Below are 22,899 nucleotides of genomic sequence, written 5' to 3'. Positions count from 1 at the left end.
GGCATCCATTTCTTTCTCCGATGCGCGCCTTACTCAGCTTAAATCGCATCTGTGGACCAGTGGACGTTTGCGCAACTCTTGTTCTCGATTGCGAATGGCCCACTGCCACGACCCGGAGGGATGGAGAGTTGTCTCGCATCTCCGCGACTTCGACACGACGCCATGCTTTGAGGAAGGAATCGTTCTTTCAGGCCTATTGACGGGAGTATTGGTCCTGAGTTTGTTGCGAAGTCTTGAGCTAGGATTTCTAGCATTCGACGCGGAAAGGAATACGCCAAAGAGCTTGTGGATTCTAAAAGGGAAGGTGGTACGTTGCTGATTTGTCCCTATCAAGGCATTAGGAACAATCAATTTACTCAATATGTTTTTGGCATATAGGCTCTACTTGTCGCAGGGACGGCAGTCAGCGCGGCGAACATTATACAAATATTGCTGCAAAAACTCAGTGTCCCGGTCTTGCAGTACTATGCTCTCGAGCCGATTGCGCTTCTCGTCATTGCGATATTCACTTGGTTTAACCACACTCGAACTCGTCGATCTTCGTCTATTCTCTTATTGTTCTGGCCACTTTACACCGCCGCTCAAGTCGTTTGGACACGAACACTGTGGCTTTCGGGCGACCTGGACTATTTGGGCACCCTGTTCACATTAAAATGGATCACTGTTGGACTTGGGTTATGCGCATTCGCACTAGAATGTTTGGGCTCGGAGTTTGGGCTCAAACAAATTCATGACGCAGAGGGAGATTTCTCAGAAAGCCCCCTCCTGACGGCTAATATCTATAGTCGATGGGTAAGTGAATTTCCCAGATCTATTTCGGGCATGTTTTCTCTAATAAGTACATTCTTATGTAGGCCTTTGGATGGATGACGCCGTTGATGAAGAAAGGATCAGAACAGTTCATCACGGAAAAGGATCTACCATCACTACCCCCTGATGACAGTGCGGCTGCTCTTGGCAACAAGCTTAGGGATGCAATGAAGCGCCAGTTCGTGTTGTTCTATGTTGAGATACTTTGCACTAACATTGTATTACAGTTCTTCCCTTTGGATCTCACTCTATGTTGCATATGGCGGTCCATATGTTATCGCTCTGACCTTGAAGCTAGCTCAAGATTCGTTGGCGTTCATGCAGCCCCAGTTGCTGCGATTGCTCCTAGCATATATCTCGTATTATCAATCCATACAACCGGATCCTGGGTTTGGGCCTAGAGAAAGCCCTATTCAAGGCTTCGCACTGGCTTTCCTGATGTTCGCGGCGTCCATGTTGCAAACCGTTACTCTAAATCAGGTATGTGCTAAACTCTATCTGGTGCTTTAGGGTCTTACTGTGACTGGTCCGTTAGTACTTCCAACGTTGCTTCGAGACCGGTATGCGTGTTCGCGCGGGTCTTGTGACGGTAATATATGCGAAGGCACTGGTGCTTTCCAACGAGGAGCAGAGCAGAGCGACCGGAGACATCGTCAACCTTATGTCAGTCGACGCGACGCGGTTACAAGACCTATGTACCTATGGATTGATTGCTATCTCGGGTGCGTTCAACATCTGGCTCATTTTTATCCTCAACGAACCTCTAATCTATCCTCGCATTTTTTACGTCTTCGTTGTCACTAGGTCCTTTCCAGGTGAGCAATAGTAGTTTTTTTAACCCCCAATCTGTTCCTGACAACGCCATAGATCGTTATTGCCTTCGTATCCTTGTATCACTTGCTTGGATGGGCTGCCTTCGTCGGTGTGGCAATCATGATTATCTCTGTCCCTCTCAACACCTGTAAGTCTTTTCCACCCAGTTCTTTGAACATTGACAAACCTGTGCCATGATAGTCATTGCGAGAATCTTGAAGAAGATGCAGGAACAGCAGATGAAAAACCGGGATAAACGTACTCGATTAATGAGTGAACTCTTGAACAACATCAAAAGGTATGTGCCGCATTCTCCTATTCGGTCAGGAGCTAAATAATCAACTATATAGCATCAAACTATATGCATGGGAGAACGCATTCCTACGAAAGATCCTTCTTGTGCGCAACGAACAAGAGCTTGAAATGCTTAAGAAGATCGGAATAGCTAACGTACGTGAGAGCTTGCTCAGCTCTCCGGTCTTGCTAATCATTTTCCTAGTCCTTGAACACCACGCTTTGGGGAGGCATTCCCCTGCTAGTCGCCTTCAGTTCCCTCGCCACTGCTGCTGTCACATCGAGTAAGCCACTTACAGCCGACATCATTTTCCCGGCCATGTCACTTTTCATGTTGTTGCAATTCCCGTTGGCGATGGTGAGTCTTGTGTGGGATGTTACTTTTGCCTTCTGGAACTACGTTCTTTTAGTTTGCCCAAGTCACATCAAATATCATCGAAGCTATTGTTTCAGTAAGGCGGTTATCGGACTTCTTGAAGGCAGAGGAGCTCCAAGGCGACGCCCGCAAAATCATAGACGCGAGAAATCTGAAAATTGGAGATGAAGTACCTTGTTCTTTATCTCTGCGTCATCTGTCCTCTTAAAGTCATCTCGGCACGTAGGTTTTGTCAATCAAGAAGGCCGACTTCTGGTGGTCGAAAAAGGACGTCTCCCCAGCTCTAGAAGACATCAACATTACTGTAAAGAAGGGAGAGTTGATGGGTGTTTTGGGCAGAGTAGGTGCCGGAAAGGTAAGATAGACATTGGTGTTGATCTTGTTCTAGTGGTGGCTAACGTTAAGCGCAGACGAGCCTTCTGTCTGCGATAATTGGAAACATGACACGAAGCGAGGGTGAACTTGTTATTTCTGGCAGCGTTTCGTATGCTCCACAGAACCCTTGGTAAGATATCTTTTGCTTGCTATCACGCCCAATAAGCTTAGCGTAATTGAAGGATTTTATCGGCAACCGTGCGCGAAAACATCATATTCTCTCACGAATACGACGAAACCTTCTATAATTTAGTCATTGAAGGTAAGGAAATTCTTTCTAGCTTCTGGGAAGAATATTGATCGAGCTCCAGCCTGCGCTCTTACACCTGACCTGGCGCTTCTCCCCGAAGGTGACATGACCGAAGTCGGAGAAAAGGGAATTACGGTATTTTGCCTTCTTGATTTATCCGCCAATAAAGAGGTCTAATCAAGCTGTAGTTAAGTGGTGGTCAGCGAGCGCGTGTATCACTGGCCCGCGCGGTTTATGCCCGAGCTGATCTGTGGGTTGTTTCATTAAAATGATGCCTTTACCACCCTGAAAAAACAATATCAGAATTCTCTTGGATGATGTTCTCGCCGCGGTAGACTCTCATGTCGCTCGTCATGTATTTGGTGATTCATCCGAATTTGATGTTGGATGTATGCGCGCTAACCTTTGTGTAGATCGGGTCATTGGGCCTGAGGGTTTGCTCTCAACGAAGGCTCGCATTCTGGTCACCAACAGTATAGCATTTTTGCGACACTTCGATCAGTTGGCGTTCCTCCGACGAGGAATCATTCTGGAGTCCGGGAACCCTAGATCGTTGATTGCGGACCCAGAGACTGAGATAGGAAAGCTGGTGTAAGTTCACCTTGTGTAGTGAATTGTATAATGCTCATGTGTTTTTGTAGTCGAGGGCACGGAACTCTGTCAAGCAACAACTCCTCTGGTGCCTCTACCCCCTTCACGAGCGGTAGTGGTAGCACTACTCCCAAGGAAGCAGTATCACCTACTGGGTCCAACCTTGACTTCGATGAATACGGTAGCCTATCCGAGAAACTGCGACATCGCACTAGCTTCACCAAAGCCAAGATTGCGCCCCCACCTCCACCTAGGGCATCTTCAGATGGCATCAGCAAAGAGCATTCAGAGCAAGGACGCGTAAAGAGGGAGGTCTATCTTCGCTACATTGAAGCGGCTACGAAAAGTGGTTTCTTCCTTTATGTTCTTGCCACCGTCTCTCAGCAAGCATTATCGGTTATGGCCAATCTGACGTTAAGGGATTGGGGCGAACACAATCGCGCCGTAGGTGGGAACACTGGCATGTTGAAGTACCTGTTGTTCTACGGAGGATTTTCATTGTCCTCGACGCTCTTGGGAGGTGTCGCTGCTATAACGATGTGGGTCCTGTGTACCATCAAGAGCGCGCGCCAGCTTCACGACTCAGTATGTTAACATTGCCGGTGTGTCGATTGATGGCTGACCCGTCCGCAGATGCTCAACTCAGTGTTGCGTGCCCCTTTAAGCTTCTTTGAGCTGACGCCAACCGGACGGTGTGTGGACTATCGATATACCTAGGCTGAGATTCTTATTTTCTTTTGCGTCAGCGTTCTCAACCTGTTCTCTCGTGACACATACGTTGTGGATCAACTGCTTGGCCGAGTATGTGTAATCCATTTTTGCTGATTGGAACAGCAATGAACCATCTTGCTTTCTCTAGGTGATACAGAACTTGATCCGGACACTTGCCGTATGTTTTTCGATCGTCGTCGTAATTGGAGGTAGTTTCCCGCCTTTCTTGATTGCCGTCATTCCACTGGGATGGTTCTATACGAGAGTGATGGCGTATGTATTTGTCTTTCGTCGTCCTAGCTAGCTGCTGATGGGCTCACTACGTAGATACTATCTGGCTACTTCGCGAGAGTTGAAGCGTCTTGACGCTGTATCGCGTTCCCCTATCTTCGCCTGGTTCTCAGAGTCCCTAGCAGGCGCCGACACTATTAGAGCTTACCGCCAGCAGAGTATCTTCATGGCAAACAACGAAAGGCGTATCGACCGAAACCAACTTTGCTACCTCCCCAGTATCTCCGTAAATCGCTGGTTGGCCGTTCGACTTGAGTTCGTGGGGGCTTTGATCATCCTTGTGGCCGCTATGTTGGCCATGACGGCCCTAATCACAACGGGTGTCGACGCTGGGTTAGTCGGATTGGTCCTCTCGTACGCCGTGAACACGACGTCTTCTCTGGTATACGATATCGCGACTTTCTTACGTTATGTCTCGCTGACTGCTTTTGTCAGAACTGGGTCGTCCGCTCCGCAAGTGAAGTCGAACAGAACATTGTCAGCGTGGAACGGATGGTTCACTATATAGAGCTACCCTCAGAGGGTGCCATGGAAATTCCAGAAACCAAGCCTACAGAAACCTGGCCTTCAGAAGGCGAGGTAGAGTTTAGGTGAGTACAACTAGTTTCTGTGGCCCATCCATTACTAATCAGTTGTAGGCTATATTCAACCCGATACCGCCCCGAGCTTGACCCGGTTCTCAAGAACATTTCGATGACAATTGTGAGCTATAACTATTGGGTTTCACTGCTCTGCTATTCTGGTGCTGAACTACCCTTTCAGCGCCCGAAGGAGAAGTTGGGTATATGTGGTCGAACTGGGGCAGGAAAATCATCAGTGAGTGGTGATATATCCTCTCCCACCCTGGGTCAATCTGATCGTTGTTGTAGTTGCTATTGGCGCTGTTCCGAATCATCGAGCCCACTGAGGGAACTATCCTTATAGACGGTATTGATATCACAAAGATTGGGCTTCATGACCGTAAGTGTTCTACGTTTATCGTCCTGAATTTCAACCTCTCTAAAGTTGCCTTCGTCCAGTACGATCGTCCATTGCTATTGTACCCCAATCTCCTGACCTCTTTGAGGGCACGTTGAGAGATAATATCGATCCACTTAATGAGTATACAGACGCGGACATATGGCAAGCTTTGACTCAGGTTAGTGTCTGCTTATCGCCACCTTGGATACCAGCATCTAAAACTTCTTGTCTGTCAGTCACATCTCAAGGAATACGCCGAAGCTCAATCAGAGAAGCTGGACGCCCCGGTAAGGGAAGGCGGCTTGTCGCTATCATCAGGTCAAAGACAGTTGTTGTGCTTCGCCCGTGCCCTCCTCCGTAAAGTATGCTGCTGTGTTTCCAGTGGCATTCATTACACTCATTTCATTTGTTAGGCTAAGATTCTTGTCTTGGACGAAGGTATGAGATATCGCAGTGCTTCTTTGGAAGCAATGCATTGACCATTTGTAACAGCTACTTCCGCCGTCGACCTTGACACCGATAGAGCCATCCAAGAAATCATTAGAGGCCCTGCTTTTGCTGATACTACTATCTTCACTATTGCGTACGTGATTCTTCCTTTCATTCCATCTCCAAGTGCTGATCTCCCGCCGTAGGCATCGTTTGAATACAATCATGGAATACGACCGTGTGCTCGTCCTCAGCAACGGACAGGTAAGCGCCAGGTTAGGCCTCTAAGTGAAACATTATTCATCATGAAATTTAGATCTCTGAGTTGGATACTCCTTCGAAGCTACTGGAAAAGAAGGACTCGCTGTTCTACTCCTTGGCCGCAGAGGCTGGATTGGCATAGATGCACACATAAATAGCACGGAGTTTCTTGAAAAGTACATAGATAATAGATGAGCGCAATCATATGGTTATCCGCTTTTTTAAGCGGGGGCCATCAATCCTTGTTTGGTTTTATTTGGTTCTCATTTACTTCTCGGTTTCTGTGTCCAAGGCGGCGAGTGACTGTGGCTGCGGGCACTGTATAGATGCACCAGGTCTAATCGTCTTACGAAATACATTCGCGACCGTTCCAAATGGTCTTCTGCTAAGTACAAACAAAGGGATAGTATCCACCGTCGCACATCAGTCTCAGTGTTTTGCCTAAGTCTGTGTGAGTCATAAAATAATGACTTAGCCGGACCTAGGCCGGAATATTTACCGTAAAATGACTTGAAAATGATTTTGTGGGTCCCTTTCGGGTATCGAAGAAAACAGGTCAAGCCAAGTCTGTTAGTGTCTAAGTCAGTCATGGAAAGTCAGGCCACCATGTTCAACGCAACAGTCGCTCACGGTCAGTGATGGTCAGGTTAAGTCAAGTACAAAACCGTTCTCAGGCAATAAAATAAATTCATACTAATAGTAAACATGATGCAATATATATATATATATATATATAATAATACAGTATGGTCTATTCGCTTCTTCCATCGCCAATGGAGGAGGACTCTAGAGAGTAATGTTTAGCAATAATTTTCAACTGGTTGGCTGGAGGCATCACATTGACGTTGAAATATAAGGTACTCACAAACCCCCTCCGTGTCCATGGCATGATGATTGCGTGTATTGAGTGGTCTGGAAGCTTGAACTTGAGTATGAGAGTCGGAATAGTTAGCGAAGCGCGTAGGGGAATGGGAATCCTGCCAGTAGTCTGTTTGCCAGGCGCGTGGATCCAGAGAGTCGGAGCAGTTGTTATCCACACGGCACGTTACGGCGAGAAGAAGTGTCAAGAGCTTGAATTCGGGGCCGCATTGAATGCCACAAGTGTTGTGAACGGTTGTCGAAGAAATAAGTGGACATTGGGGATGTTGGTGAGGAGTTGAAACGTCGAAACGTTGAAGTCCAACAATTGAACTGGCCATCGAAATCAAAAAAGATTATGTAATTGAAGACAGGGGGGCATCAGCGCCTGTCACCAGTATTCATGCTCTTCCAAGTCTCTCGTCTTGTATCTAAATACCCCTGCATTATCCGACATTCAGCACCCTCAAGATACCCCCTTTGTCACTTCCTGAGCAACTGCTCTTAGGCTAGAGCCTTAATGTTCTCTCGATTAATACATCTTCGCCCCTGGGATTAGTTCCCCTTACATAAGCAATGTCTGAATCCTATTACTTTACGCTCCCATTCCCAGTCAAACTAAGTCACTGTAAGTTTGCTTTTCACTGACTTAGATTTCGTCGTGACCTTCCGCACAAGATCAAAAGAGGAAGGTGCCGGAATTTTTACATCAAAAGTACGGAAACTGACGAATTCCATCAAAAAATGGACTTACGTGGACTTTATACTGACTTAGGCAAAATACTGAGCATCAGTGGTCTTTCAAGCGATATCTACGTATATTACGTTGAAAATACAGCCGAAGATCAACTATATTGACTTCACTGTCGGCGTGGCCGCTTACTAGGTGTATCGGGTACGAATACACGTTTGCTTTTCAGCGAATACGAGTCTAAGTCCTGCTCTTCCTCAATCGGTCGCAACAAAAGGACGTCGGGCGAACTATTAGGTAATTCCCATATCTCTTCTTCATCATCGTCATCGAAGCTCTTGCTACTATCAGGCAGAGCGTGCTTGGCCACAGTCGACAGAGCAAATGGGCGCGCCTTGGAAGTACTTCGAATCATAGCTCTGGGCTTCTCTGGCGTCTCTTCGACGAGAGTGACCCCTTTATCTTCTGTCAATTTCTTGTTGACCCAGGGTGCCATACTCTTAGCCTTCGTCGACTCGGCTGGTTTCGCTGTTTCCTTAGGTTTTGGTTTGAAAGCCCTCGACATGCTGACTTCTCGATTGAGTACACGTTTCTTCACGAAGCCAACACTTGCGGCCCGGGCTTTCTCCTCTTGAGCAAGCGAGACAGATAGTGAACGAGACCGTGCGCGTGATAGGGTGCGACTAGACGATGCTCGTTCTTGTCCATCACCTTCGGGTATTACTGAGCCCGCTCGAGAGCTTGCACGCGAGGGCGCTGTGACTTCTACATCACGATCCGGAGAAGACGAACGAGTCGAAGTACCATCGGAGAAAACTGAAGTCTGGAAGACTTTAGAACGAAAGAGCTCGCAAACCTCCGGCAGCGATGATATGAATCTGGGAGACAGGCTAAGTTGTCGATGCCACACAGTTAGGAAGAGACGAACTGAGGTTCAATGATATCTTGGCAGAATATCTGCATCCAGTCAAGGTTATCTTTGGTGCCTGCGGTCGATTCTAGGTTTTGAATGTGCTGCCATGCAGAAAGTTTGTCCATGAAGGATTCTAGTATATCTTCGGGTGCGAGTGAGTTCGCTGGTTCATCCGCGCGTCCTTTCCGTTTCCGCCTCTTCGGAGAGCGCTCCGGTTGCGGTTGTGCGGGCAAAGTTAACTTGAGCATGTACAGCAGGATCTGCACCAGAACTCTGTCCATGGTGAATACGAATTGATCGTAGCAGAACGCGACGACGTACTCGCGGCGTTCCATTCTTGTCAACCAACTCTTCCGCCATGTGTCAGAAGCTCGCGCCTCATCATCAGACCCCGTGGTGTGGTCAAACTTCTCGTAATTGAGAACATACCACATCGTCGTCTCCTCTATCTCCCCAGCTCCTCCATTGTCCGTAAGTATCTGCGAGAGCTCGACGTGATACTTGTTTCGAACCGAGCGTGGCGTCAGTAGGAGGGGTTCTAACAAGGCGTGAAGCGGGTGCTGCGTCGACGTCGACGCGACTTGAACGCGTTGGATGGCCGGGATGAGGAATTCGAGAGGAACTATTGACTATCGCATAAGTTTAGACGGGTATTCCAATCGTGTTCCATGCTGAAATGATGTACTTCGGGAAGCCATAGGAATTGTAGGTATGTCCGCGCGACGTATTGATCGGGTGTTTCGAGGGCGATGTCACTGAAAGGAAAATCCTTCGCGATTGACTTCTCTTGACTTGCCGTCCAGTTTTGAGGCTTCGAGGATTGACGAAGATAATATTCTTTCTCGACAGTAGCCATTGTGGCAATGAGGAGGTCAAGTTCGTTACATAATTTCAATTCAATTTCCTTGAACCAGTGACAGTACGAAAGTTCCCACCACGTGACCGTGTACCAAGAACAGTGGTTCTGACTCTCAGTACTTATTGTTTCTCGAAACGGTTCTCATCTCAATGGCTCGAGCGAAGAAGGCCACTACCCCCGGCCCTGTGCAATCGTCAACTATTCGAGATTTCTTTTCCGGCAAGGCCTCCTTAGCCAAGCATACCAAGAAAACTCCTCCTGTCGTCAAGCGTCCCAAAAGCGAGGTCATTGTCATAGAATCGTCGGACGATGAATCGACGGAAGTGAAACCCCCTCCACCGCGAAAGCGGCGCAAGTTGAGCACCAGCTCGGACGACATTGAGATTGTAGACTATCGCAGAATAGATATCTCCGAGCCTGGTACGTCGAGAGGGGCCGTTCGTGAAACATCTTTGGCGCTGTCCAGGACGAAACTATCCACTTCGACTACTTCATTGCCCGCCCTATCAAACCTCAACATGTTTGGAAAGCCAAACCACTTACTAGGAGGGACATCGCCTCCTACTAATTCCTCGTCTGACGGCTCTCTGGGTACCGTGTGTCCAACAAATCTCCCAAGCGAGGCGAACTCGCACTTCGTTGATATTGACCTGTCAAACGAACCCGAAGATGAATGGGCCACTGGCGATGATGAGTTGGCCCACCTTATTCTAGAGGATGGGGATCCGACTTTGCAAGTCGCTGACGATTTCCCGGAAGAGATAGACGCGTTTGAACCCGTGAGCATCAGTATCATACGGTGTGTTAGGCAGTCATTAAAGTTACTACCTCATTCCAGGACGATGTATCGGTTTCTGGCCCCCAACTACTCCGGTCTTGCGACGGAAAGACCGCGCCGTCGAGCAATGCCTTCTCAGTTTTGATGTCGTCCAACAAAGACAGGGAAGCTTGGAAGGAAGCCGCAGAGGCTGAAGACCCGACTTTCCGAGCGACGAAGAGCAACGGGGGTCGGCGGAAAGCCCCGTTCTATAAGATCCTTCAGGGTATGCCTATTGCGGTGGATGCATTCCGTTACGGGAAGATACCTGGTGTGACAGCGTACTTTCTAACGCACGCACATTCCGATCATTACACCAATCTCTCTTCGAGCTGGAGTAACGGTCCTATATATTGCTCGGGTGAGTCACTCTGCTAGACGCTGATCGTCGTGTTGAGCGTGTGCTAGAGGGTACGGCGAATCTGATAATACACATGCTCTCCGTGGACCGCAAATGGGTGCATCCTCTTCCCATGGACACACTCACCACTATCCCCAACACTGGTGGCGTATGCGTGACTCTCATTGAAGCTAATCACTGTTCGTTTCCTCCATTTACCTTACTGACTGTTTACTGACTCGCATTTGCTCAAGGTCCAGGATCTTGCTTGTTTTTCTTCGAGGGCCAGCAGACGGTCAACGCTGGCGATAGCGCCTATGATTCCCCGCACGTAGGGAGTAAGCGTCCTTACCGATATCTACATTGTGGGGACTTCCGCGCCAGCCCGCAACATGTCCTCCATCCAGCGGTAAAGGGCAAGCACATAGATCATGTGTATCTGGACACCACCTACCTGGATCCCAAGGTATTTATTTGGTATATCTCTTATTTTATGTGTATTCGAATGGAGGGCGCGCAGTATACCTTCCCTCCTCAGCCACTAGTCATTTCCGCTTGTGCGGAGCTCGCGAGGCGACTTTCTGGTGGTCAGTTGTGTCAAGGCAGTACGCGGCCAGTTACATCGTGGATGCAACCTTCGCCCGCTAAAGAGAAAGGGAAGAACTCGGAAGATTCTACTTTGTTTGTTGTAGGGTGCGTGAGCAACATACTCATGTCAGATCCTTTCCATGATGGATACATAGGACGTATTCTATCGGCAAGGAACGCATTGTCAAAGGTAATGATAACCAAACCTCCCCTTTCATTTCTGACCGTCTACTTCACCGCAGCCATTGCGAACGCGCTCAAGACCAAGGTATATTGTGACAAGAGGAAAACAGCTATATTGATGTGTCAAGACGATCCAGCTTTACATGCCCTCTTGACATCTAATCCGCTCGAAGCTCGTGTACACCTTGTGCCTCTTGGCGTTGTCAGTTCCGACAAGTTGAAAGGATACGTCGAGCGCTTCAAGAAATCCTTCCCAAAGGCTGTAGGGTTCCGGCCCACTGGATGGACGTTCGTATCTTCTCCCCTTTGCTCCAACGTTCTCTTGATTGACTCAACACGGGTCGTGCTTCAGATACACGCAGCCTGCTGGTACAGACATGTCACCTTCAATTGACACCATAATCTCTCGTTCGCAGAGCCGCTCATTCACGTATTCGGATCTACGCCCAGTACGCAATTCTACGGCGGCGCTGCAGGTATACCCTGTGCCGTACTCGGAGCACTCGTCGTTCTTCGAGCTGACGTGCTTTGCGATGTCGTTCGAGTGGGGGCGCATGATCGCGACGGTGAATGTGGGCAGCGAGACGTCGCGCGCCAAGATGGCGAAGTGGGTGCAGAAGTGGGAGGCAGAGAGGAGGAAGAAGGGGAAAGGGGCACTGGTGGTTCCGTATCGCAAGGTCGATTACTGGTGAATTGGTTTAGGCAGCCTATCTATCTATACGGATATCTCACGATGTTGAATTTCTAAGGTGATAAAAAATCCACTGTGCTATGTCATACATTCAGTTCTATATACGATAATCTTCAAGTCCCGAATAATCATGCGGTAGAGTACTCTGATATGACTTCCTCCACGCTGCGCACAAAGATGGCGACAATTTTCTCGATTTCCTCCTTCGTCACATTGTACGCAGGGGCCAGGATGAGGTGGTCGCCCTTCGTCGCCTCAAGGTTCGACCCTCCCCCAAAGCCCATAATCACCAGCCCATTCTTCAACGCTCGCGCCTGCGCAAGAATACCGAACTGCCCCCCTTTGAAGTCGATCTTCTCACCCTCGGGCACTTCGAAGTCGAACTCCACCCCCCAGAACCCCCCAGCGCCTCGTATGTCGAAAGTGAACGGAGCAGTAAGAGAGTTCGGGCTACGGAGGCGATCGTTGAGGAGTTTGTCTAGGTAGGCACCTTGGGTGCGGATGTTCTCAAGCAGGTTCTCGGATTTGATCACCTGTTGGACGGCGAGGGAGGCGGCACATGCTAGCGGGTGGGCCTGTGCAATGATACCTTAGGAGAGCCCCACCATTCTGGACAAAGACTCACTTGATACGTGTGACCGTGCTTCCACAGTCCTGACTTGCCTCGAATTCCCTCAGCGACTTTTTTCGAGATAAGGACGGCTCCAATGGAGGCGTATCTACGAAATTGCATGAGCATAGGCGCGTTGCATGAAGAGCAGATATCATACCCTCCACCTAGTCCCTTCGCTACAGCTTGAATATCGGGGGCAATTCCGTCACCAAGAGTCTCCCATGCATGCGTACTACCCATGCCTGATTGAACAGATACAGCAGAGCACTAGACATATATTATTAGGAGAACTTACGACCCATTCCGCTCATCACCTATGACCACACACCGGCTTAGTACCTCCATGGATACGATATATCAAACTTACTTCGTCTAGGATGAACAAGGCACCATATTTGTCGCACACCGATTTCATGGCCTTGAAATAACCTTCCGGTGCAGCGACTACCCCGGTGGTTGCGCCCACTACGGTCTCTGCGACAACTACGACCCCTGATATCAGCGAGGAGCGCTACTGCAGATGCTCAATCACCTACACCCAATAACAGTGTCGGGTCCAAGCTCAACGAACTTATCGTCGAGTTCTTGTCGTAATCGGTCCACGTACTGCCCGTCCGTTTCACCTGTCTTTTTGAAGCGGGCGGCATACGCGGGGCTAACATGGTGGAAGTTGTCATGATCTAGGATTGCTTCGTACGGTGCCCTCCGAGTAGGGTGATACGCTAGCGATAGAGTCGCGACTGTATTTCCGTGGAACGACAACTGACGCGCAATGTAATTCTTGCGTTGTGGCTGACCGGTTTCGTGGAAGAACTAGGGAGTATCATTCGAGATACAGGCTCGGCACGGAGTCACATCAACTAACCTGGCGGCCCAGCTTGATAACGCCTTCCATAGCCTCGGATCCTACGCGCCGAAATTGATGGGATCTCCATTGCACAACTATTTGAAAAAGAAAACATACCGCCCGAGACAAATCCAACCATCTCGAAGGCGCCATTGCTGGTTTCGACCAAATACTTGGCCAAAGCCTCTGCAGGCTCATTCGACAACTGCATGTTGTATACATCTGGCGAGAGCGTGAGACACTGTTCACATCTTACGGGGAGATCACTGAGGCTCACAAGATACGCGATCTACCTGATCCTTAATTGCTTGCTTCACAACGGGGTGTCCGTTTCCAATACACGCAACCGCGGCTCCACCGACCGCATCGATCACTGTCTGCCCGCTTTCGAGCTGCAAGTAAATTCCCTGACCGCTTACTGCTACCGGGGGCCTCCATGGGGTACGGTGAAGGATCATCGTGGGTCGCTGCTCAGCCAAAGCATTTTTCTTTACCTCTGATGTTTCTTCGGGGTGAACGAGAGCTGGGGCCATTTTCTGGGGCAGTTGTTTGAAGACAAGAAGTCTCAGAGGCTCGCCTATTGATAAGGACCGCGTACGTGTACCCTTGAAAGGGATGGAACAACCAGGGATTCACAGAATAGCTAATAGCTGCCGCTGTATGGGAGTAAGATGTTGCGAACCGGTCATGACTCGCAGCCAAATGGTACACATGACGCGATCTCCAAATCCAATGGCTCACACACCTGTTCATCTCGGCCGATATTGGCTTGTTGGTCGCGTAACTGGTCTGGATTCCTGGAGACCAAGTTCCGTATAATATCTATCATTTCTACGGAAATCGGTTGGTTTACACCAAGGTGAAGCGATGTCTCGGAAGCTTCCAGTTGCCAGTGAGTTAAGTCCAACGAATCACGTGAGTACAAAGTTATCTGTCTGCCATTGGGTACACCTTGTAGAGCGAGGAGAATATTGTATTCAATGTTTCTTGTTCCAGTAAACTCGAGAGTGTTACAAGTATGCCCTGCGCATGAAGTAGTTGAAGCTGCTATTCGCCGATATCAAGGAAATTTCTCTGCGTGCCCCTGACTCCTGAAGACTTAACGTGACACCGTTACTAACGTGACAGATTCCAAAATTTGGTGTGTATACCACCCGTCCTCAACGCCAACGCCGATAACGACTCGCTTCAAGACATCCCCTCAAACTATTAGCACATTATGGTCCGTATTACTCCAGCAGCCTACTCGAGAGTCGTTGGGCCATCGAAGTTGCCATTTTGACCGATGTTCTTGATGGATGGGACTTCGCGCTGCTGGATGACCCACGATGGCCCATATCGCACTTCGCCCGTTCAACTTCAATACTCATCTGCTCTCTCAAATTACAGGCTCGGGGACCCAAAAAGCACTTAAAGCGCCTTGCCGCTCCCTCGTCATGGATGTTGGACAAGCTGGGTGGGACCTACGTACGCGCATTTTGTTGGGACAATTGCAACTTGCCTCTTATATTGTATATTTGAAAGGCTCCCCGTCCTTCCCCCGGTCCCCACAAGCTCCGTGAATCGCTCCCCCTTACCATCTTCCTCCGCAACAGGTTGAAGTATGCCTTGACTGGACGCGAGGTTACCGCCATTGTCAAGCAGCGATTGATCAAGATCGACAATAAAGTTCGAACTGACCCTACCTACCCCGCTGGCTTCATGGGTAGGTTCAATCTCCAACGAGCATATATTGAACGGCTACTTATTTCTGGTATTCCGTTAGATGTCATCTCGATTGAAAAGTCTGGCGAGCACTTCCGTCTCCTCTACGACGTCAAGGGACGCTTCACCATTCACCGTATCACCCCCGAGGAGGCCACCTACAAGCTCCTTAAGGTCCGCAAGGTCGCCCTTGGAGCCAAGGGTGTCCCCCATATCGTCACCCACGACGGCCGTACCATCCGATACCCTGATCCCCTCATCAAGGTTAACGACACCGTCAAATTCGACCTCGAGCAAAATAAGATTACCGAGTTTGTCAAGTTCGACACGGGCAACATTGTCATGGTCACTGGTGGACGTAACATGGGTCGTGCTGGTGTCATTGTGCACCGAGAGAAGCACATTGGTGGTTTCGATATCGTACACGTGAAGGATTCGTTGGAGCGAACATTCGCTACTCGGTAAGTGAACTTTTCGTCTATACCTGTATGAGAGATTCTGAATGACCTAAATAGTGTCACCAACATTTTCGTCATCGGTGAGGGTACGAAGCCTTGGATATCACTGCCCAAGGGCAAGGGCACCAAGCTTACCATCTCGGAGGAACGTGATGTCAGGAGAAAGCGCGCTGCTGAGCAATAATTATCTTGTATTCGTCGCATTCTCTCGCACTCTAGGTCATGTATGCCATGTTGATTCTTACCACTACAAAATCGTCCTATGCACTCATGCCCTTCTGCTTCCTATATATTGCGGCTTGAGAGTTGAATGTTTCCGCGGAGTCGCTGAGCCAAGTGCCAGTGGGAGTCAGTCGGTCGGTATTATATAAGCCGCTCCTTGAGCCAAATATGGGCAGTAGCGAAATCCAGACTTGCGCCTTGCCTCGTACCACCACCACCTCCACCATCACTTGCTGAGCAACTAAGGTAATTTCAGGAATCCGTTGACGTGGGCTTCATCTCATTCTACTTGCGTGGACAAAGCCTGGTTTCGATGGCTGCGTGCATCTAAATGGACTTACTATCAGACGAACACCAAGAAGCAGCCCACAGCGCCAGTTCTTCCATCGTCCGTCAGCAAAGTGCATCCACGTCCACGAACCAACAAACAGAGTCCAGGAACCTGCGTTCCAGCACCCGAGCAAAGCCAGCGAACCGCAAGATCAAGGGTAAACAGCCTGAAGATCAGGTCCAGACGCCCTTGGTGACGCCTCAAGTCCCCGAATCATCCTCGCGTTCTACTCGTTCATCCCAACGCACCAAACGTTCGGCAGACACAGCCTTAGCTAAAGGTAAAGGGAAAGAAGTCGAACAATCCCGTGCCAGCAAGCGGTATGCGCACCGTCTTCCTTTCATGTATTCACCTAACCCTAGCGCCCACAGCAGTCGCAAACCGACTAACCCTCCCGCCGCTCCACTTACAATCAGCGAACCCCCGAAAGACCTCAAAGGAAAAAAGCGTGCAGTTCCCGAACCATCCTCTGAAGACGAAGACACTGCGGGTCCATCTAAGCGTCCCAGAACCGGTTACTCCCTTCGTTCCAAATCATCTACTACGAATTTGTCAGTAATGCCGAGAAAGCCTCGGTGAGTCCCCCTTCCCCCCGACGTATATGGTCAAGCTGAAGGCGTTCACGTCCACCAGCCCCACTGTTACCAAAGGCAAAGCTGCCATGAAAACTAAAGCTATGGCAATGGCAGGATCGTCTCGAATAGCCGATGATGAAGATGATGTTGAGATGCTTGACCCCGAATATAGACAAGAAAGCGATCCCGTCGTTGAAGGGGATGCTGAGAAAGGGCACGACAAGGATGATCACGATGGTGGGGATCATGGGCACGAGCTAGATGATGATGATGACGAGGACGATAGAGACGACGGAGATGGCATTGTCCCCACGAACGAGGATGGTTCTTCCTCTCGCCCTCCCGATGAAGCGTCGGCCTTGAGTGTCTTCGGCGACTTCCGTCAGTTTGGATCGTATATGATGTCCCTTTCCTCTCGCCTCAAGACGATGCTCACCAATATCAAGCCTACCGCCGACCCTACCACTCGTATGATTACTCTACAGGAGCTCAGTGAACTTCTTAGCATCAGCACGGAAGATACGTTAGCTGGCTCGTTTCCGGTGGAGCAGTTTGTTAGGGAATTAGTTCGCATCCTTGGTGGACAAGGTGCAGAAGAAGACGAAGACCATGATGGAGACGAAGAACCCCAAGATGAGGACGCTGCTCTTGCAGCAGCATTGGCCATGAGTGCAGGTGGCGCCTATCAAGGGGACGAGAATCTAGAAGCGCAAGTACTTGCTTGTCGTTGTCTCGCTAATCTCATGGAAGCACTGCCTGGGGTCGCCCACACCGTTGTGTACCACGGTGCGATCCCGGTGCTTTGCAGTAAACTCATCGAAATATCTTACATTGACCTTGCTGAACAAACACTGAGCGTGAGGCACTACCTAGCATGCGTTTCAACCAGTTTCTCATCCTTTCATTTTGTATACAGACATTGGAGAAAATCTCGGAGGAATTCCCAAGTTCTATCGTGCGGGAGGGTGGCTTAGCTGCCCTTCTTAACTACTTGGACTTCTTTTCCATCGCAGTTCAACGCACCGCACTCCAGGCCGCTTGCAATTGCTGCCGTAACATCTCTTCTGACCACTTTACTCAGATTCACGGAGTCTGGCCTATCATCCGGAACTGCCTGTCCTACTCAGATCAGCGACTCGTGGAATTCGCATGTCTTTGCGTTATCCGGGTCATTGACTCTTACCATAGGTCTTCTATAGAACACCTAGAAACTCTTGTCGATAAGGATCTCATCCAGGCCGTCAACTCGTTACTCCTACCAGCGGGCGGCTCGCCACTAATCGCCGCGAATACCTTTACTCTGTTACTTCGCGCGTTGGCTACATCCGCTAGGGCAAGCCCGAAGATTGCGCTGACGTTATTGGAAGCGGATATCGTGGACACACTGTACCAAATCCTCACGGGTGTCCTACCATCAGCGGGGCAGCGGGGCAGCGAACAGGGGGATTCAGCAGGTGGCCAGGGATTGGGCGGAGGACTAGCTGACATGACTGTGATGGAGAATCTTGCACACCGTCCGAAAGAACAGATAGAGGAAGCGCTGAGTCTGGTGTCAGAGCTCATGCCCCCAATACCTAAAGGCAAGACCTTCATTGATGCATAACCATAACTCGCGTTGTTGACATTCCGTGCGTCACAGATGGAGTATTCGATCATAAGTCTTACACGGAGAAGTCGTTGGCAAGGATGATGAAGGCCAAAGTCAAGGCCGACAGGGCGGCGGCGAAGCAGGTCCTTCAGGCTCCTTTGGTTGCTGCCGGCCTGATTGTTGCTGCCCCTTCACCCGCCCCTTCGCCTGCTGAGGCCCAGGAAGGAACTCCGGCACCCTCTGCACCCTCGGAGTCACAGCCACCAGAAGGAGACGACGCTTCTGCTTCTGCCACACCGCCGAAAGAGCCTGCACCTGATCGCACCGAACTTCTTCGTTCAAAACCTGAAGTTACTGACCGATTCATGCAGTTGATGGTCCCCATCCTCGTAGATGTTTATGCAGCAAGCGTTATAACCCCAGTCCGGGTCAAAACGCTAACAGGTCTCCTCAAAGCCGTCAGCTTCCTGGATGCTGAAGGGCTCAACAAAGTTCTTGCGGTCAGTTACAGTGCATTCCATCCCTGTTACCCTGTCGCTGACCAATCGATCCAGTGTGTACCTGTGGCCAGTTTTGCTTCGTCCATCCTGTCGTCCAAAGATCACCCATCGCTAGTTATTGGCGCGCTTCAGCTAGTAGAGTTGTTCTTGATCAAGGTTCCCGAATCCTACAAGCCTACCTTCCGTCGGGAAGGTGTTCTCCACGAGATTGAAACGCTGGTGCAGCGTACGCTAACCACGTCCAAGTCAAAAGAAAGAGAAAAGGACAAGGACAAGGAATCTTCTGAATCTTCGACTCCAGACCCACCTCCCGCTCCGGTGCAATCATCGTCCGCTCATACGATTCCCGGCTTCAAGAAACTCTCTTCACTTGCGCTAGATCCCGACGATGCGATCACATTACGTGCAAGAGTCATTCGCTTTAAATACCTCGCTGGTGACGAGCAGCGGGACGGCGACAAGCACTTCGAGGCCCTGCGCCGCATTGTCGAACGTATGTCAGTACGGGATGCCACAGAGAAGGACTTGCAGAAGGCTTTGAGAGAATTGGCGGACCTGTTTACGTCGAGTCCTACGTCGGTGTCTAGCTTCGAGCTTCTCCAGACTGGCGTTGTCGATGGGTTACTACAATTCACCACGGATGAAGACAGAACGAGTAAGTGTTTTCCGCACAGAATTCAGCGACCGTTGGCTGAGCTAGCCCATAGCCACGACCAAACGACGAAGGGAAATCTTCCTTGACGCCTTCACTGGTCGGAAGTCTAAGGCTCATAACAACGTGCAAACGCCGTTCACAGTTATCGTAAAAAAGCTGCAAGAAAGTTTGACTCGAATGGAGTCCTTCGATGTCATCACCGTCTCGCAAGGCGTGGATGGTACACTATTTCTTCTCTCTTGCGCAATGTGACTGATTTGATTCTCTATAGATTCAAAGCGTAGTTCGCCTTCGCTGCTAGCACGTCAGTTACGACTGCGTTTGGTCGCCAGCGAAGAGTCGGATTCGCCTAGGAACATCCACAATATCGTCGTGTCAATTCATGCCATAGCGACTTTCCAAGCACTTCATGACTACCTTCGTCCTCGTATCACGAGCTTGTTGAGCAACACCAGCCGCTTGTCTGGGATGCTTGCAGCGTTGCAAGCGCACGGGCTTGCTGGTGCGGCCGACCTAGCGGCATCGGCACCATCTTCATCAACCCCAGCTGATGAGCCTCAGCCGTCGAGTTCGGTAGGTCGACGGAGAAGTCAGAGACTCAGTGCGAAGAAGGCAGGAGCGTCCGGACAGGCATCAGCCGACGCTGAAGGGTCGACCTCTGCTGATGCGCCTTCACAAGAGGCCACTGCATCGGAGGCTAATCAGGGCAATGATGCCACAGGTTCCATCAATGCCCAGCAAGCCGAACCCTTGCCCGGAGACATGTTGGACAGTGATTTCCAAGCCGACTTCTCCGAGGATGATGTAGATGCAGAACTGTTCGACGAGGAGGGAGACAACAATGGTGCAGAGAAGACGGTCAACCTATCAATTGCTGAAGGTAAGTATTAGGATAGCGTTTTGTGGCCTTTGTTTAACACACTGTTAGATGGATCCAAAGTTGTCGCTCAGACCCCGGAGGGCACTCGTGTCGCGACGCCTAGCATCAAGGAGGCAACTCCATCCTCGTTAAGTCGAGGTGGCTCTTCTAAGGCATCGTACGCTGCAGCTCTGAAGGCTAAGCCGACCGACTGGCATCTTGAATTTTCAATGGATGATCAACCCCTTCCTCTGGATCTAACGATCTACGGAGCTATCCACCAGCATGAAATGCGCAAGAAAACGGGCGCTCTTCCTCCTAGTCTCATCTGGCAAGGAATCTACACAGTGAAGTTCAAGAAAGTCACTGGCCCTGCCCCTTCTACCGAGTGTCAGTGTCCAAGTTGTTTCCACTATATTAAACGTACTCAACCTTAGTCTTTAGCTCGCGCGGAGGAAATTGCCAACAAATCCCGATCGGTGAACCCAATACTGACATCCATGCCCGAGGATGCACCACATTCCAAGATACTGCGTCTTCTTCGTGTTTTACATCAAATCAACACTCTCGAAGTTGAGCGGTCGATCCCAGTAAACGATCAGCGCACACTATCCGAAGCGGCTTTCATAAACAACAAGCTAACGGCTAAACTTACTCGCCAGCTTGAGGAACCTATGATTGTCGCTAGGTAAGACGTTTTGATGGTCGATATACGTGTGCTCTTACTAACTACCCGATGCTATATAGTTCATGTCTGCCAGACTGGGCATTGGACCTGCCCCAGCACTTCCCTTTCCTGTTCCCATTTGCCACTCGTTACAACTTCCTACAGTCGACTTCTTTCGGTTATGCACGCCTGATTTTGAAATGGCAGAGTCAGCAAACCAGGAATCAAGATTCATCGCGGCGAGACGAAGGCATCGGTTTCTTGGGACGCTTGCAGCGACAGAAAGTCCGCATTTCTAGAAAACATATCCTAGAATCAGCGGTGAAGGTGTTTGAGTTGTACGGTTCCTCCTCCTCGATCCTGGAAGTCGAGTACTTTGAAGAAGCTGGGACTGGTTTGGGGCCTACACTGGAGTTCTACTCGCTAGTTTCCAGAGAATTTGCTCGCAAGGACCTCAAGATCTGGAGGGATTCGGACACCTCGGGGACGGGGGTGTATGTGCAACACCCAACAGGGCTTTATCCTGCGCCTCTGAGCGCAGAAGATATAGCAAGTGACGGCGGACAGTGCGTGTTCTCTCCTCCATAACATTGGCACTTCTCTGATCAACTACTTCTATGGTGTAGTAAACGAACGCATATCCTCCGGGTGATTGGCCAATTCGTAGCGAAAGCCATGCTGGATTCTCGGATCATCGATCTTCATTTCAACAAAGTCTTCTTGAAACTCGTGCTCGGAGAAGAAGTTCCTTTGACGATTCAGACCTTGAAGGTAGTCATAGCTATACGAAGATCACCCCAAGTATTTATCCGTTCCTTTATAGCTCGTAGATAGCGGTCTCGCCAGTTCGTTGGCGAAGCTACAGAACATGGTGGGCAAGCGCCAAGGATCAACTGACAAGGTGGGCGCGATACCTGAAGTGCTTGACACGCAATTTACCTGGCTATAGTTATCTCGCAAACTTGCACTCTTGGACTCCGTCAACATCGAGGACTTGGCTTTGGACTTCACCGTTCCCGGTTACGATATCGAGCTTATGGTATTGTTTTTCTTTGTGCACCGTTTCGTCAGACTGATTTTGTGATTGCTCTAGCCTGGCGGTCGAGAGAAGGCAGTAACTTCGGACAACGTGGAGGAATACATACAAGCCGTGTTGGAGACGATCATCGGCAAGGGGGCACAGGTCCAAGTCAAAGCCTTCCGCGAAGGTTTCTCGAAAGTATTCCCCATAACGGACCTACAAACGTTCTCTGCGGACGAACTTGTGATGCTTTTCGGAAATTCGGACGAAGATTGGAGCATCGAAAGTAAGCATTAGAGGGTTCATTCTGTTTACCCGAACTAAGCAGGACAACTTCCTACAGCACTACAAGAAGCACTCAAAGCAGATCATGGATTCAACTCCGAGAGTCGTTCCATTCACGACCTCATCGCGGTCATGTCTGAGTTTGACGCTCCGACGCGACGCGATTATCTGCAGTTTATAACCGGAAGTCCCAAGCTCCCTATTGGTGGTACGTCTACCATTTCATGTCATATCGCATGTACAATCGGTCTGACGCCGAATACAAGGCTTCCGTGGGCTGAACCCGCCTCTGACCGTTGTGCGCAAACCGCATGAAGCGCCTTTCACCGCAGACGATTACTTACCGAGTGTGATGACCTGCGTCAATTATTTGAAGCTCCCGGAATACAGCTCGAAAGCTGTCCTTCGAGAGAAAGTGCGAATAGCGATGAAGGAGGGGGTTGGCAGTTTCCATCTGTCGTAAATGACTTACA

At 49.7% G+C, this 22,899-nt stretch overlaps 6 protein-coding genes across 6 annotated transcripts; 4 read left to right on the top strand and 2 right to left on the bottom strand.

The window, feature by feature from the left end:
* Nucleotides 1-94: 94 nt before the first annotated feature.
* Nucleotides 95-6,303, top strand: PC9H_006355 (uncharacterized protein; the record flags this gene model as incomplete). Its single annotated transcript, XM_036775905.1, has 33 exons — nucleotides 95-307; nucleotides 379-792; nucleotides 855-988; nucleotides 1,038-1,290; nucleotides 1,346-1,532; nucleotides 1,615-1,625; nucleotides 1,678-1,771; nucleotides 1,825-1,921; nucleotides 1,974-2,073; nucleotides 2,123-2,275; nucleotides 2,328-2,462; nucleotides 2,520-2,648; nucleotides 2,704-2,798; nucleotides 2,851-2,930; nucleotides 2,980-3,053; nucleotides 3,107-3,168; nucleotides 3,222-3,280; nucleotides 3,332-3,509; nucleotides 3,560-4,094; nucleotides 4,143-4,201; nucleotides 4,256-4,310; nucleotides 4,369-4,493; nucleotides 4,548-4,893; nucleotides 4,947-5,101; nucleotides 5,150-5,213; nucleotides 5,274-5,327; nucleotides 5,381-5,471; nucleotides 5,531-5,649; nucleotides 5,708-5,833; nucleotides 5,885-5,909; nucleotides 5,964-6,054; nucleotides 6,107-6,164; nucleotides 6,217-6,303. 33 exons carry the CDS (start codon nucleotides 95-97, stop codon nucleotides 6,301-6,303), a joined length of 4,458 nt encoding a protein of 1,485 aa, XP_036631924.1.
* Nucleotides 6,304-7,879: 1,576 nt separating this feature from the next.
* Nucleotides 7,880-9,479, bottom strand: PC9H_006354 (uncharacterized protein; the record flags this gene model as incomplete). Its single annotated transcript, XM_036775904.1, has 3 exons — nucleotides 7,880-8,588; nucleotides 8,639-9,252; nucleotides 9,309-9,479. The coding sequence occupies 3 exons, from the start codon at nucleotides 9,477-9,479 to the stop codon at nucleotides 7,880-7,882; spliced, it is 1,494 nt and encodes a 497-aa protein (XP_036631923.1).
* Nucleotides 9,480-9,631: 152 nt separating this feature from the next.
* On the top strand, nucleotides 9,632-12,102 carry PC9H_006353 (uncharacterized protein; the record flags this gene model as incomplete). The annotated part of the gene is made up of 8 exons (XM_036775903.1): nucleotides 9,632-10,261; nucleotides 10,321-10,660; nucleotides 10,708-10,839; nucleotides 10,894-11,105; nucleotides 11,160-11,332; nucleotides 11,383-11,417; nucleotides 11,470-11,698; nucleotides 11,763-12,102. The coding sequence occupies 8 exons, from the start codon at nucleotides 9,632-9,634 to the stop codon at nucleotides 12,100-12,102; spliced, it is 2,091 nt and encodes a 696-aa protein (XP_036631922.1).
* Nucleotides 12,103-12,229: 127 nt separating this feature from the next.
* PC9H_006352 (uncharacterized protein) lies at nucleotides 12,230-14,094 on the bottom strand (the record flags this gene model as incomplete). Its single annotated transcript, XM_036775902.1, has 9 exons — nucleotides 12,230-12,676; nucleotides 12,727-12,820; nucleotides 12,872-12,956; nucleotides 13,010-13,028; nucleotides 13,082-13,197; nucleotides 13,251-13,527; nucleotides 13,580-13,620; nucleotides 13,679-13,783; nucleotides 13,839-14,094. The coding sequence occupies 9 exons, from the start codon at nucleotides 14,092-14,094 to the stop codon at nucleotides 12,230-12,232; spliced, it is 1,440 nt and encodes a 479-aa protein (XP_036631921.1).
* A 907-nt stretch (nucleotides 14,095-15,001) lies between these two features.
* Nucleotides 15,002-15,907, top strand: RPS4 (40S ribosomal protein S4; the record flags this gene model as incomplete). The annotated part of the gene is made up of 4 exons (XM_036775901.1): nucleotides 15,002-15,028; nucleotides 15,086-15,266; nucleotides 15,327-15,726; nucleotides 15,781-15,907. 4 exons carry the CDS (start codon nucleotides 15,002-15,004, stop codon nucleotides 15,905-15,907), a joined length of 735 nt encoding a protein of 244 aa, XP_036631920.1.
* Nucleotides 15,908-16,276: 369 nt separating this feature from the next.
* Nucleotides 16,277-22,889, top strand: UFD4 (Ubiquitin fusion degradation protein 4; the record flags this gene model as incomplete). Its single annotated transcript, XM_036775900.1, has 17 exons — nucleotides 16,277-16,596; nucleotides 16,648-16,851; nucleotides 16,910-17,708; nucleotides 17,768-18,431; nucleotides 18,491-18,939; nucleotides 18,994-19,594; nucleotides 19,647-19,814; nucleotides 19,866-20,474; nucleotides 20,523-20,843; nucleotides 20,898-21,141; nucleotides 21,201-21,686; nucleotides 21,747-21,891; nucleotides 21,944-22,021; nucleotides 22,070-22,159; nucleotides 22,214-22,427; nucleotides 22,485-22,634; nucleotides 22,693-22,889. 17 exons carry the CDS (start codon nucleotides 16,277-16,279, stop codon nucleotides 22,887-22,889), a joined length of 5,739 nt encoding a protein of 1,912 aa, XP_036631919.1.
* Nucleotides 22,890-22,899: the final 10 nt, after the last annotated feature.

This window comes from Pleurotus ostreatus (genome assembly GCF_014466165.1).
Source record: "Pleurotus ostreatus strain PC9 chromosome Unknown scaffold_4, whole genome shotgun sequence".
NCBI classification, from domain to species: Eukaryota; Fungi; Basidiomycota; class Agaricomycetes; order Agaricales; family Pleurotaceae; genus Pleurotus; species Pleurotus ostreatus.
The sequence above is the reverse complement of the archived record's forward strand: the minus strand, read 5'-3'. Positions and strand labels throughout refer to the sequence as shown.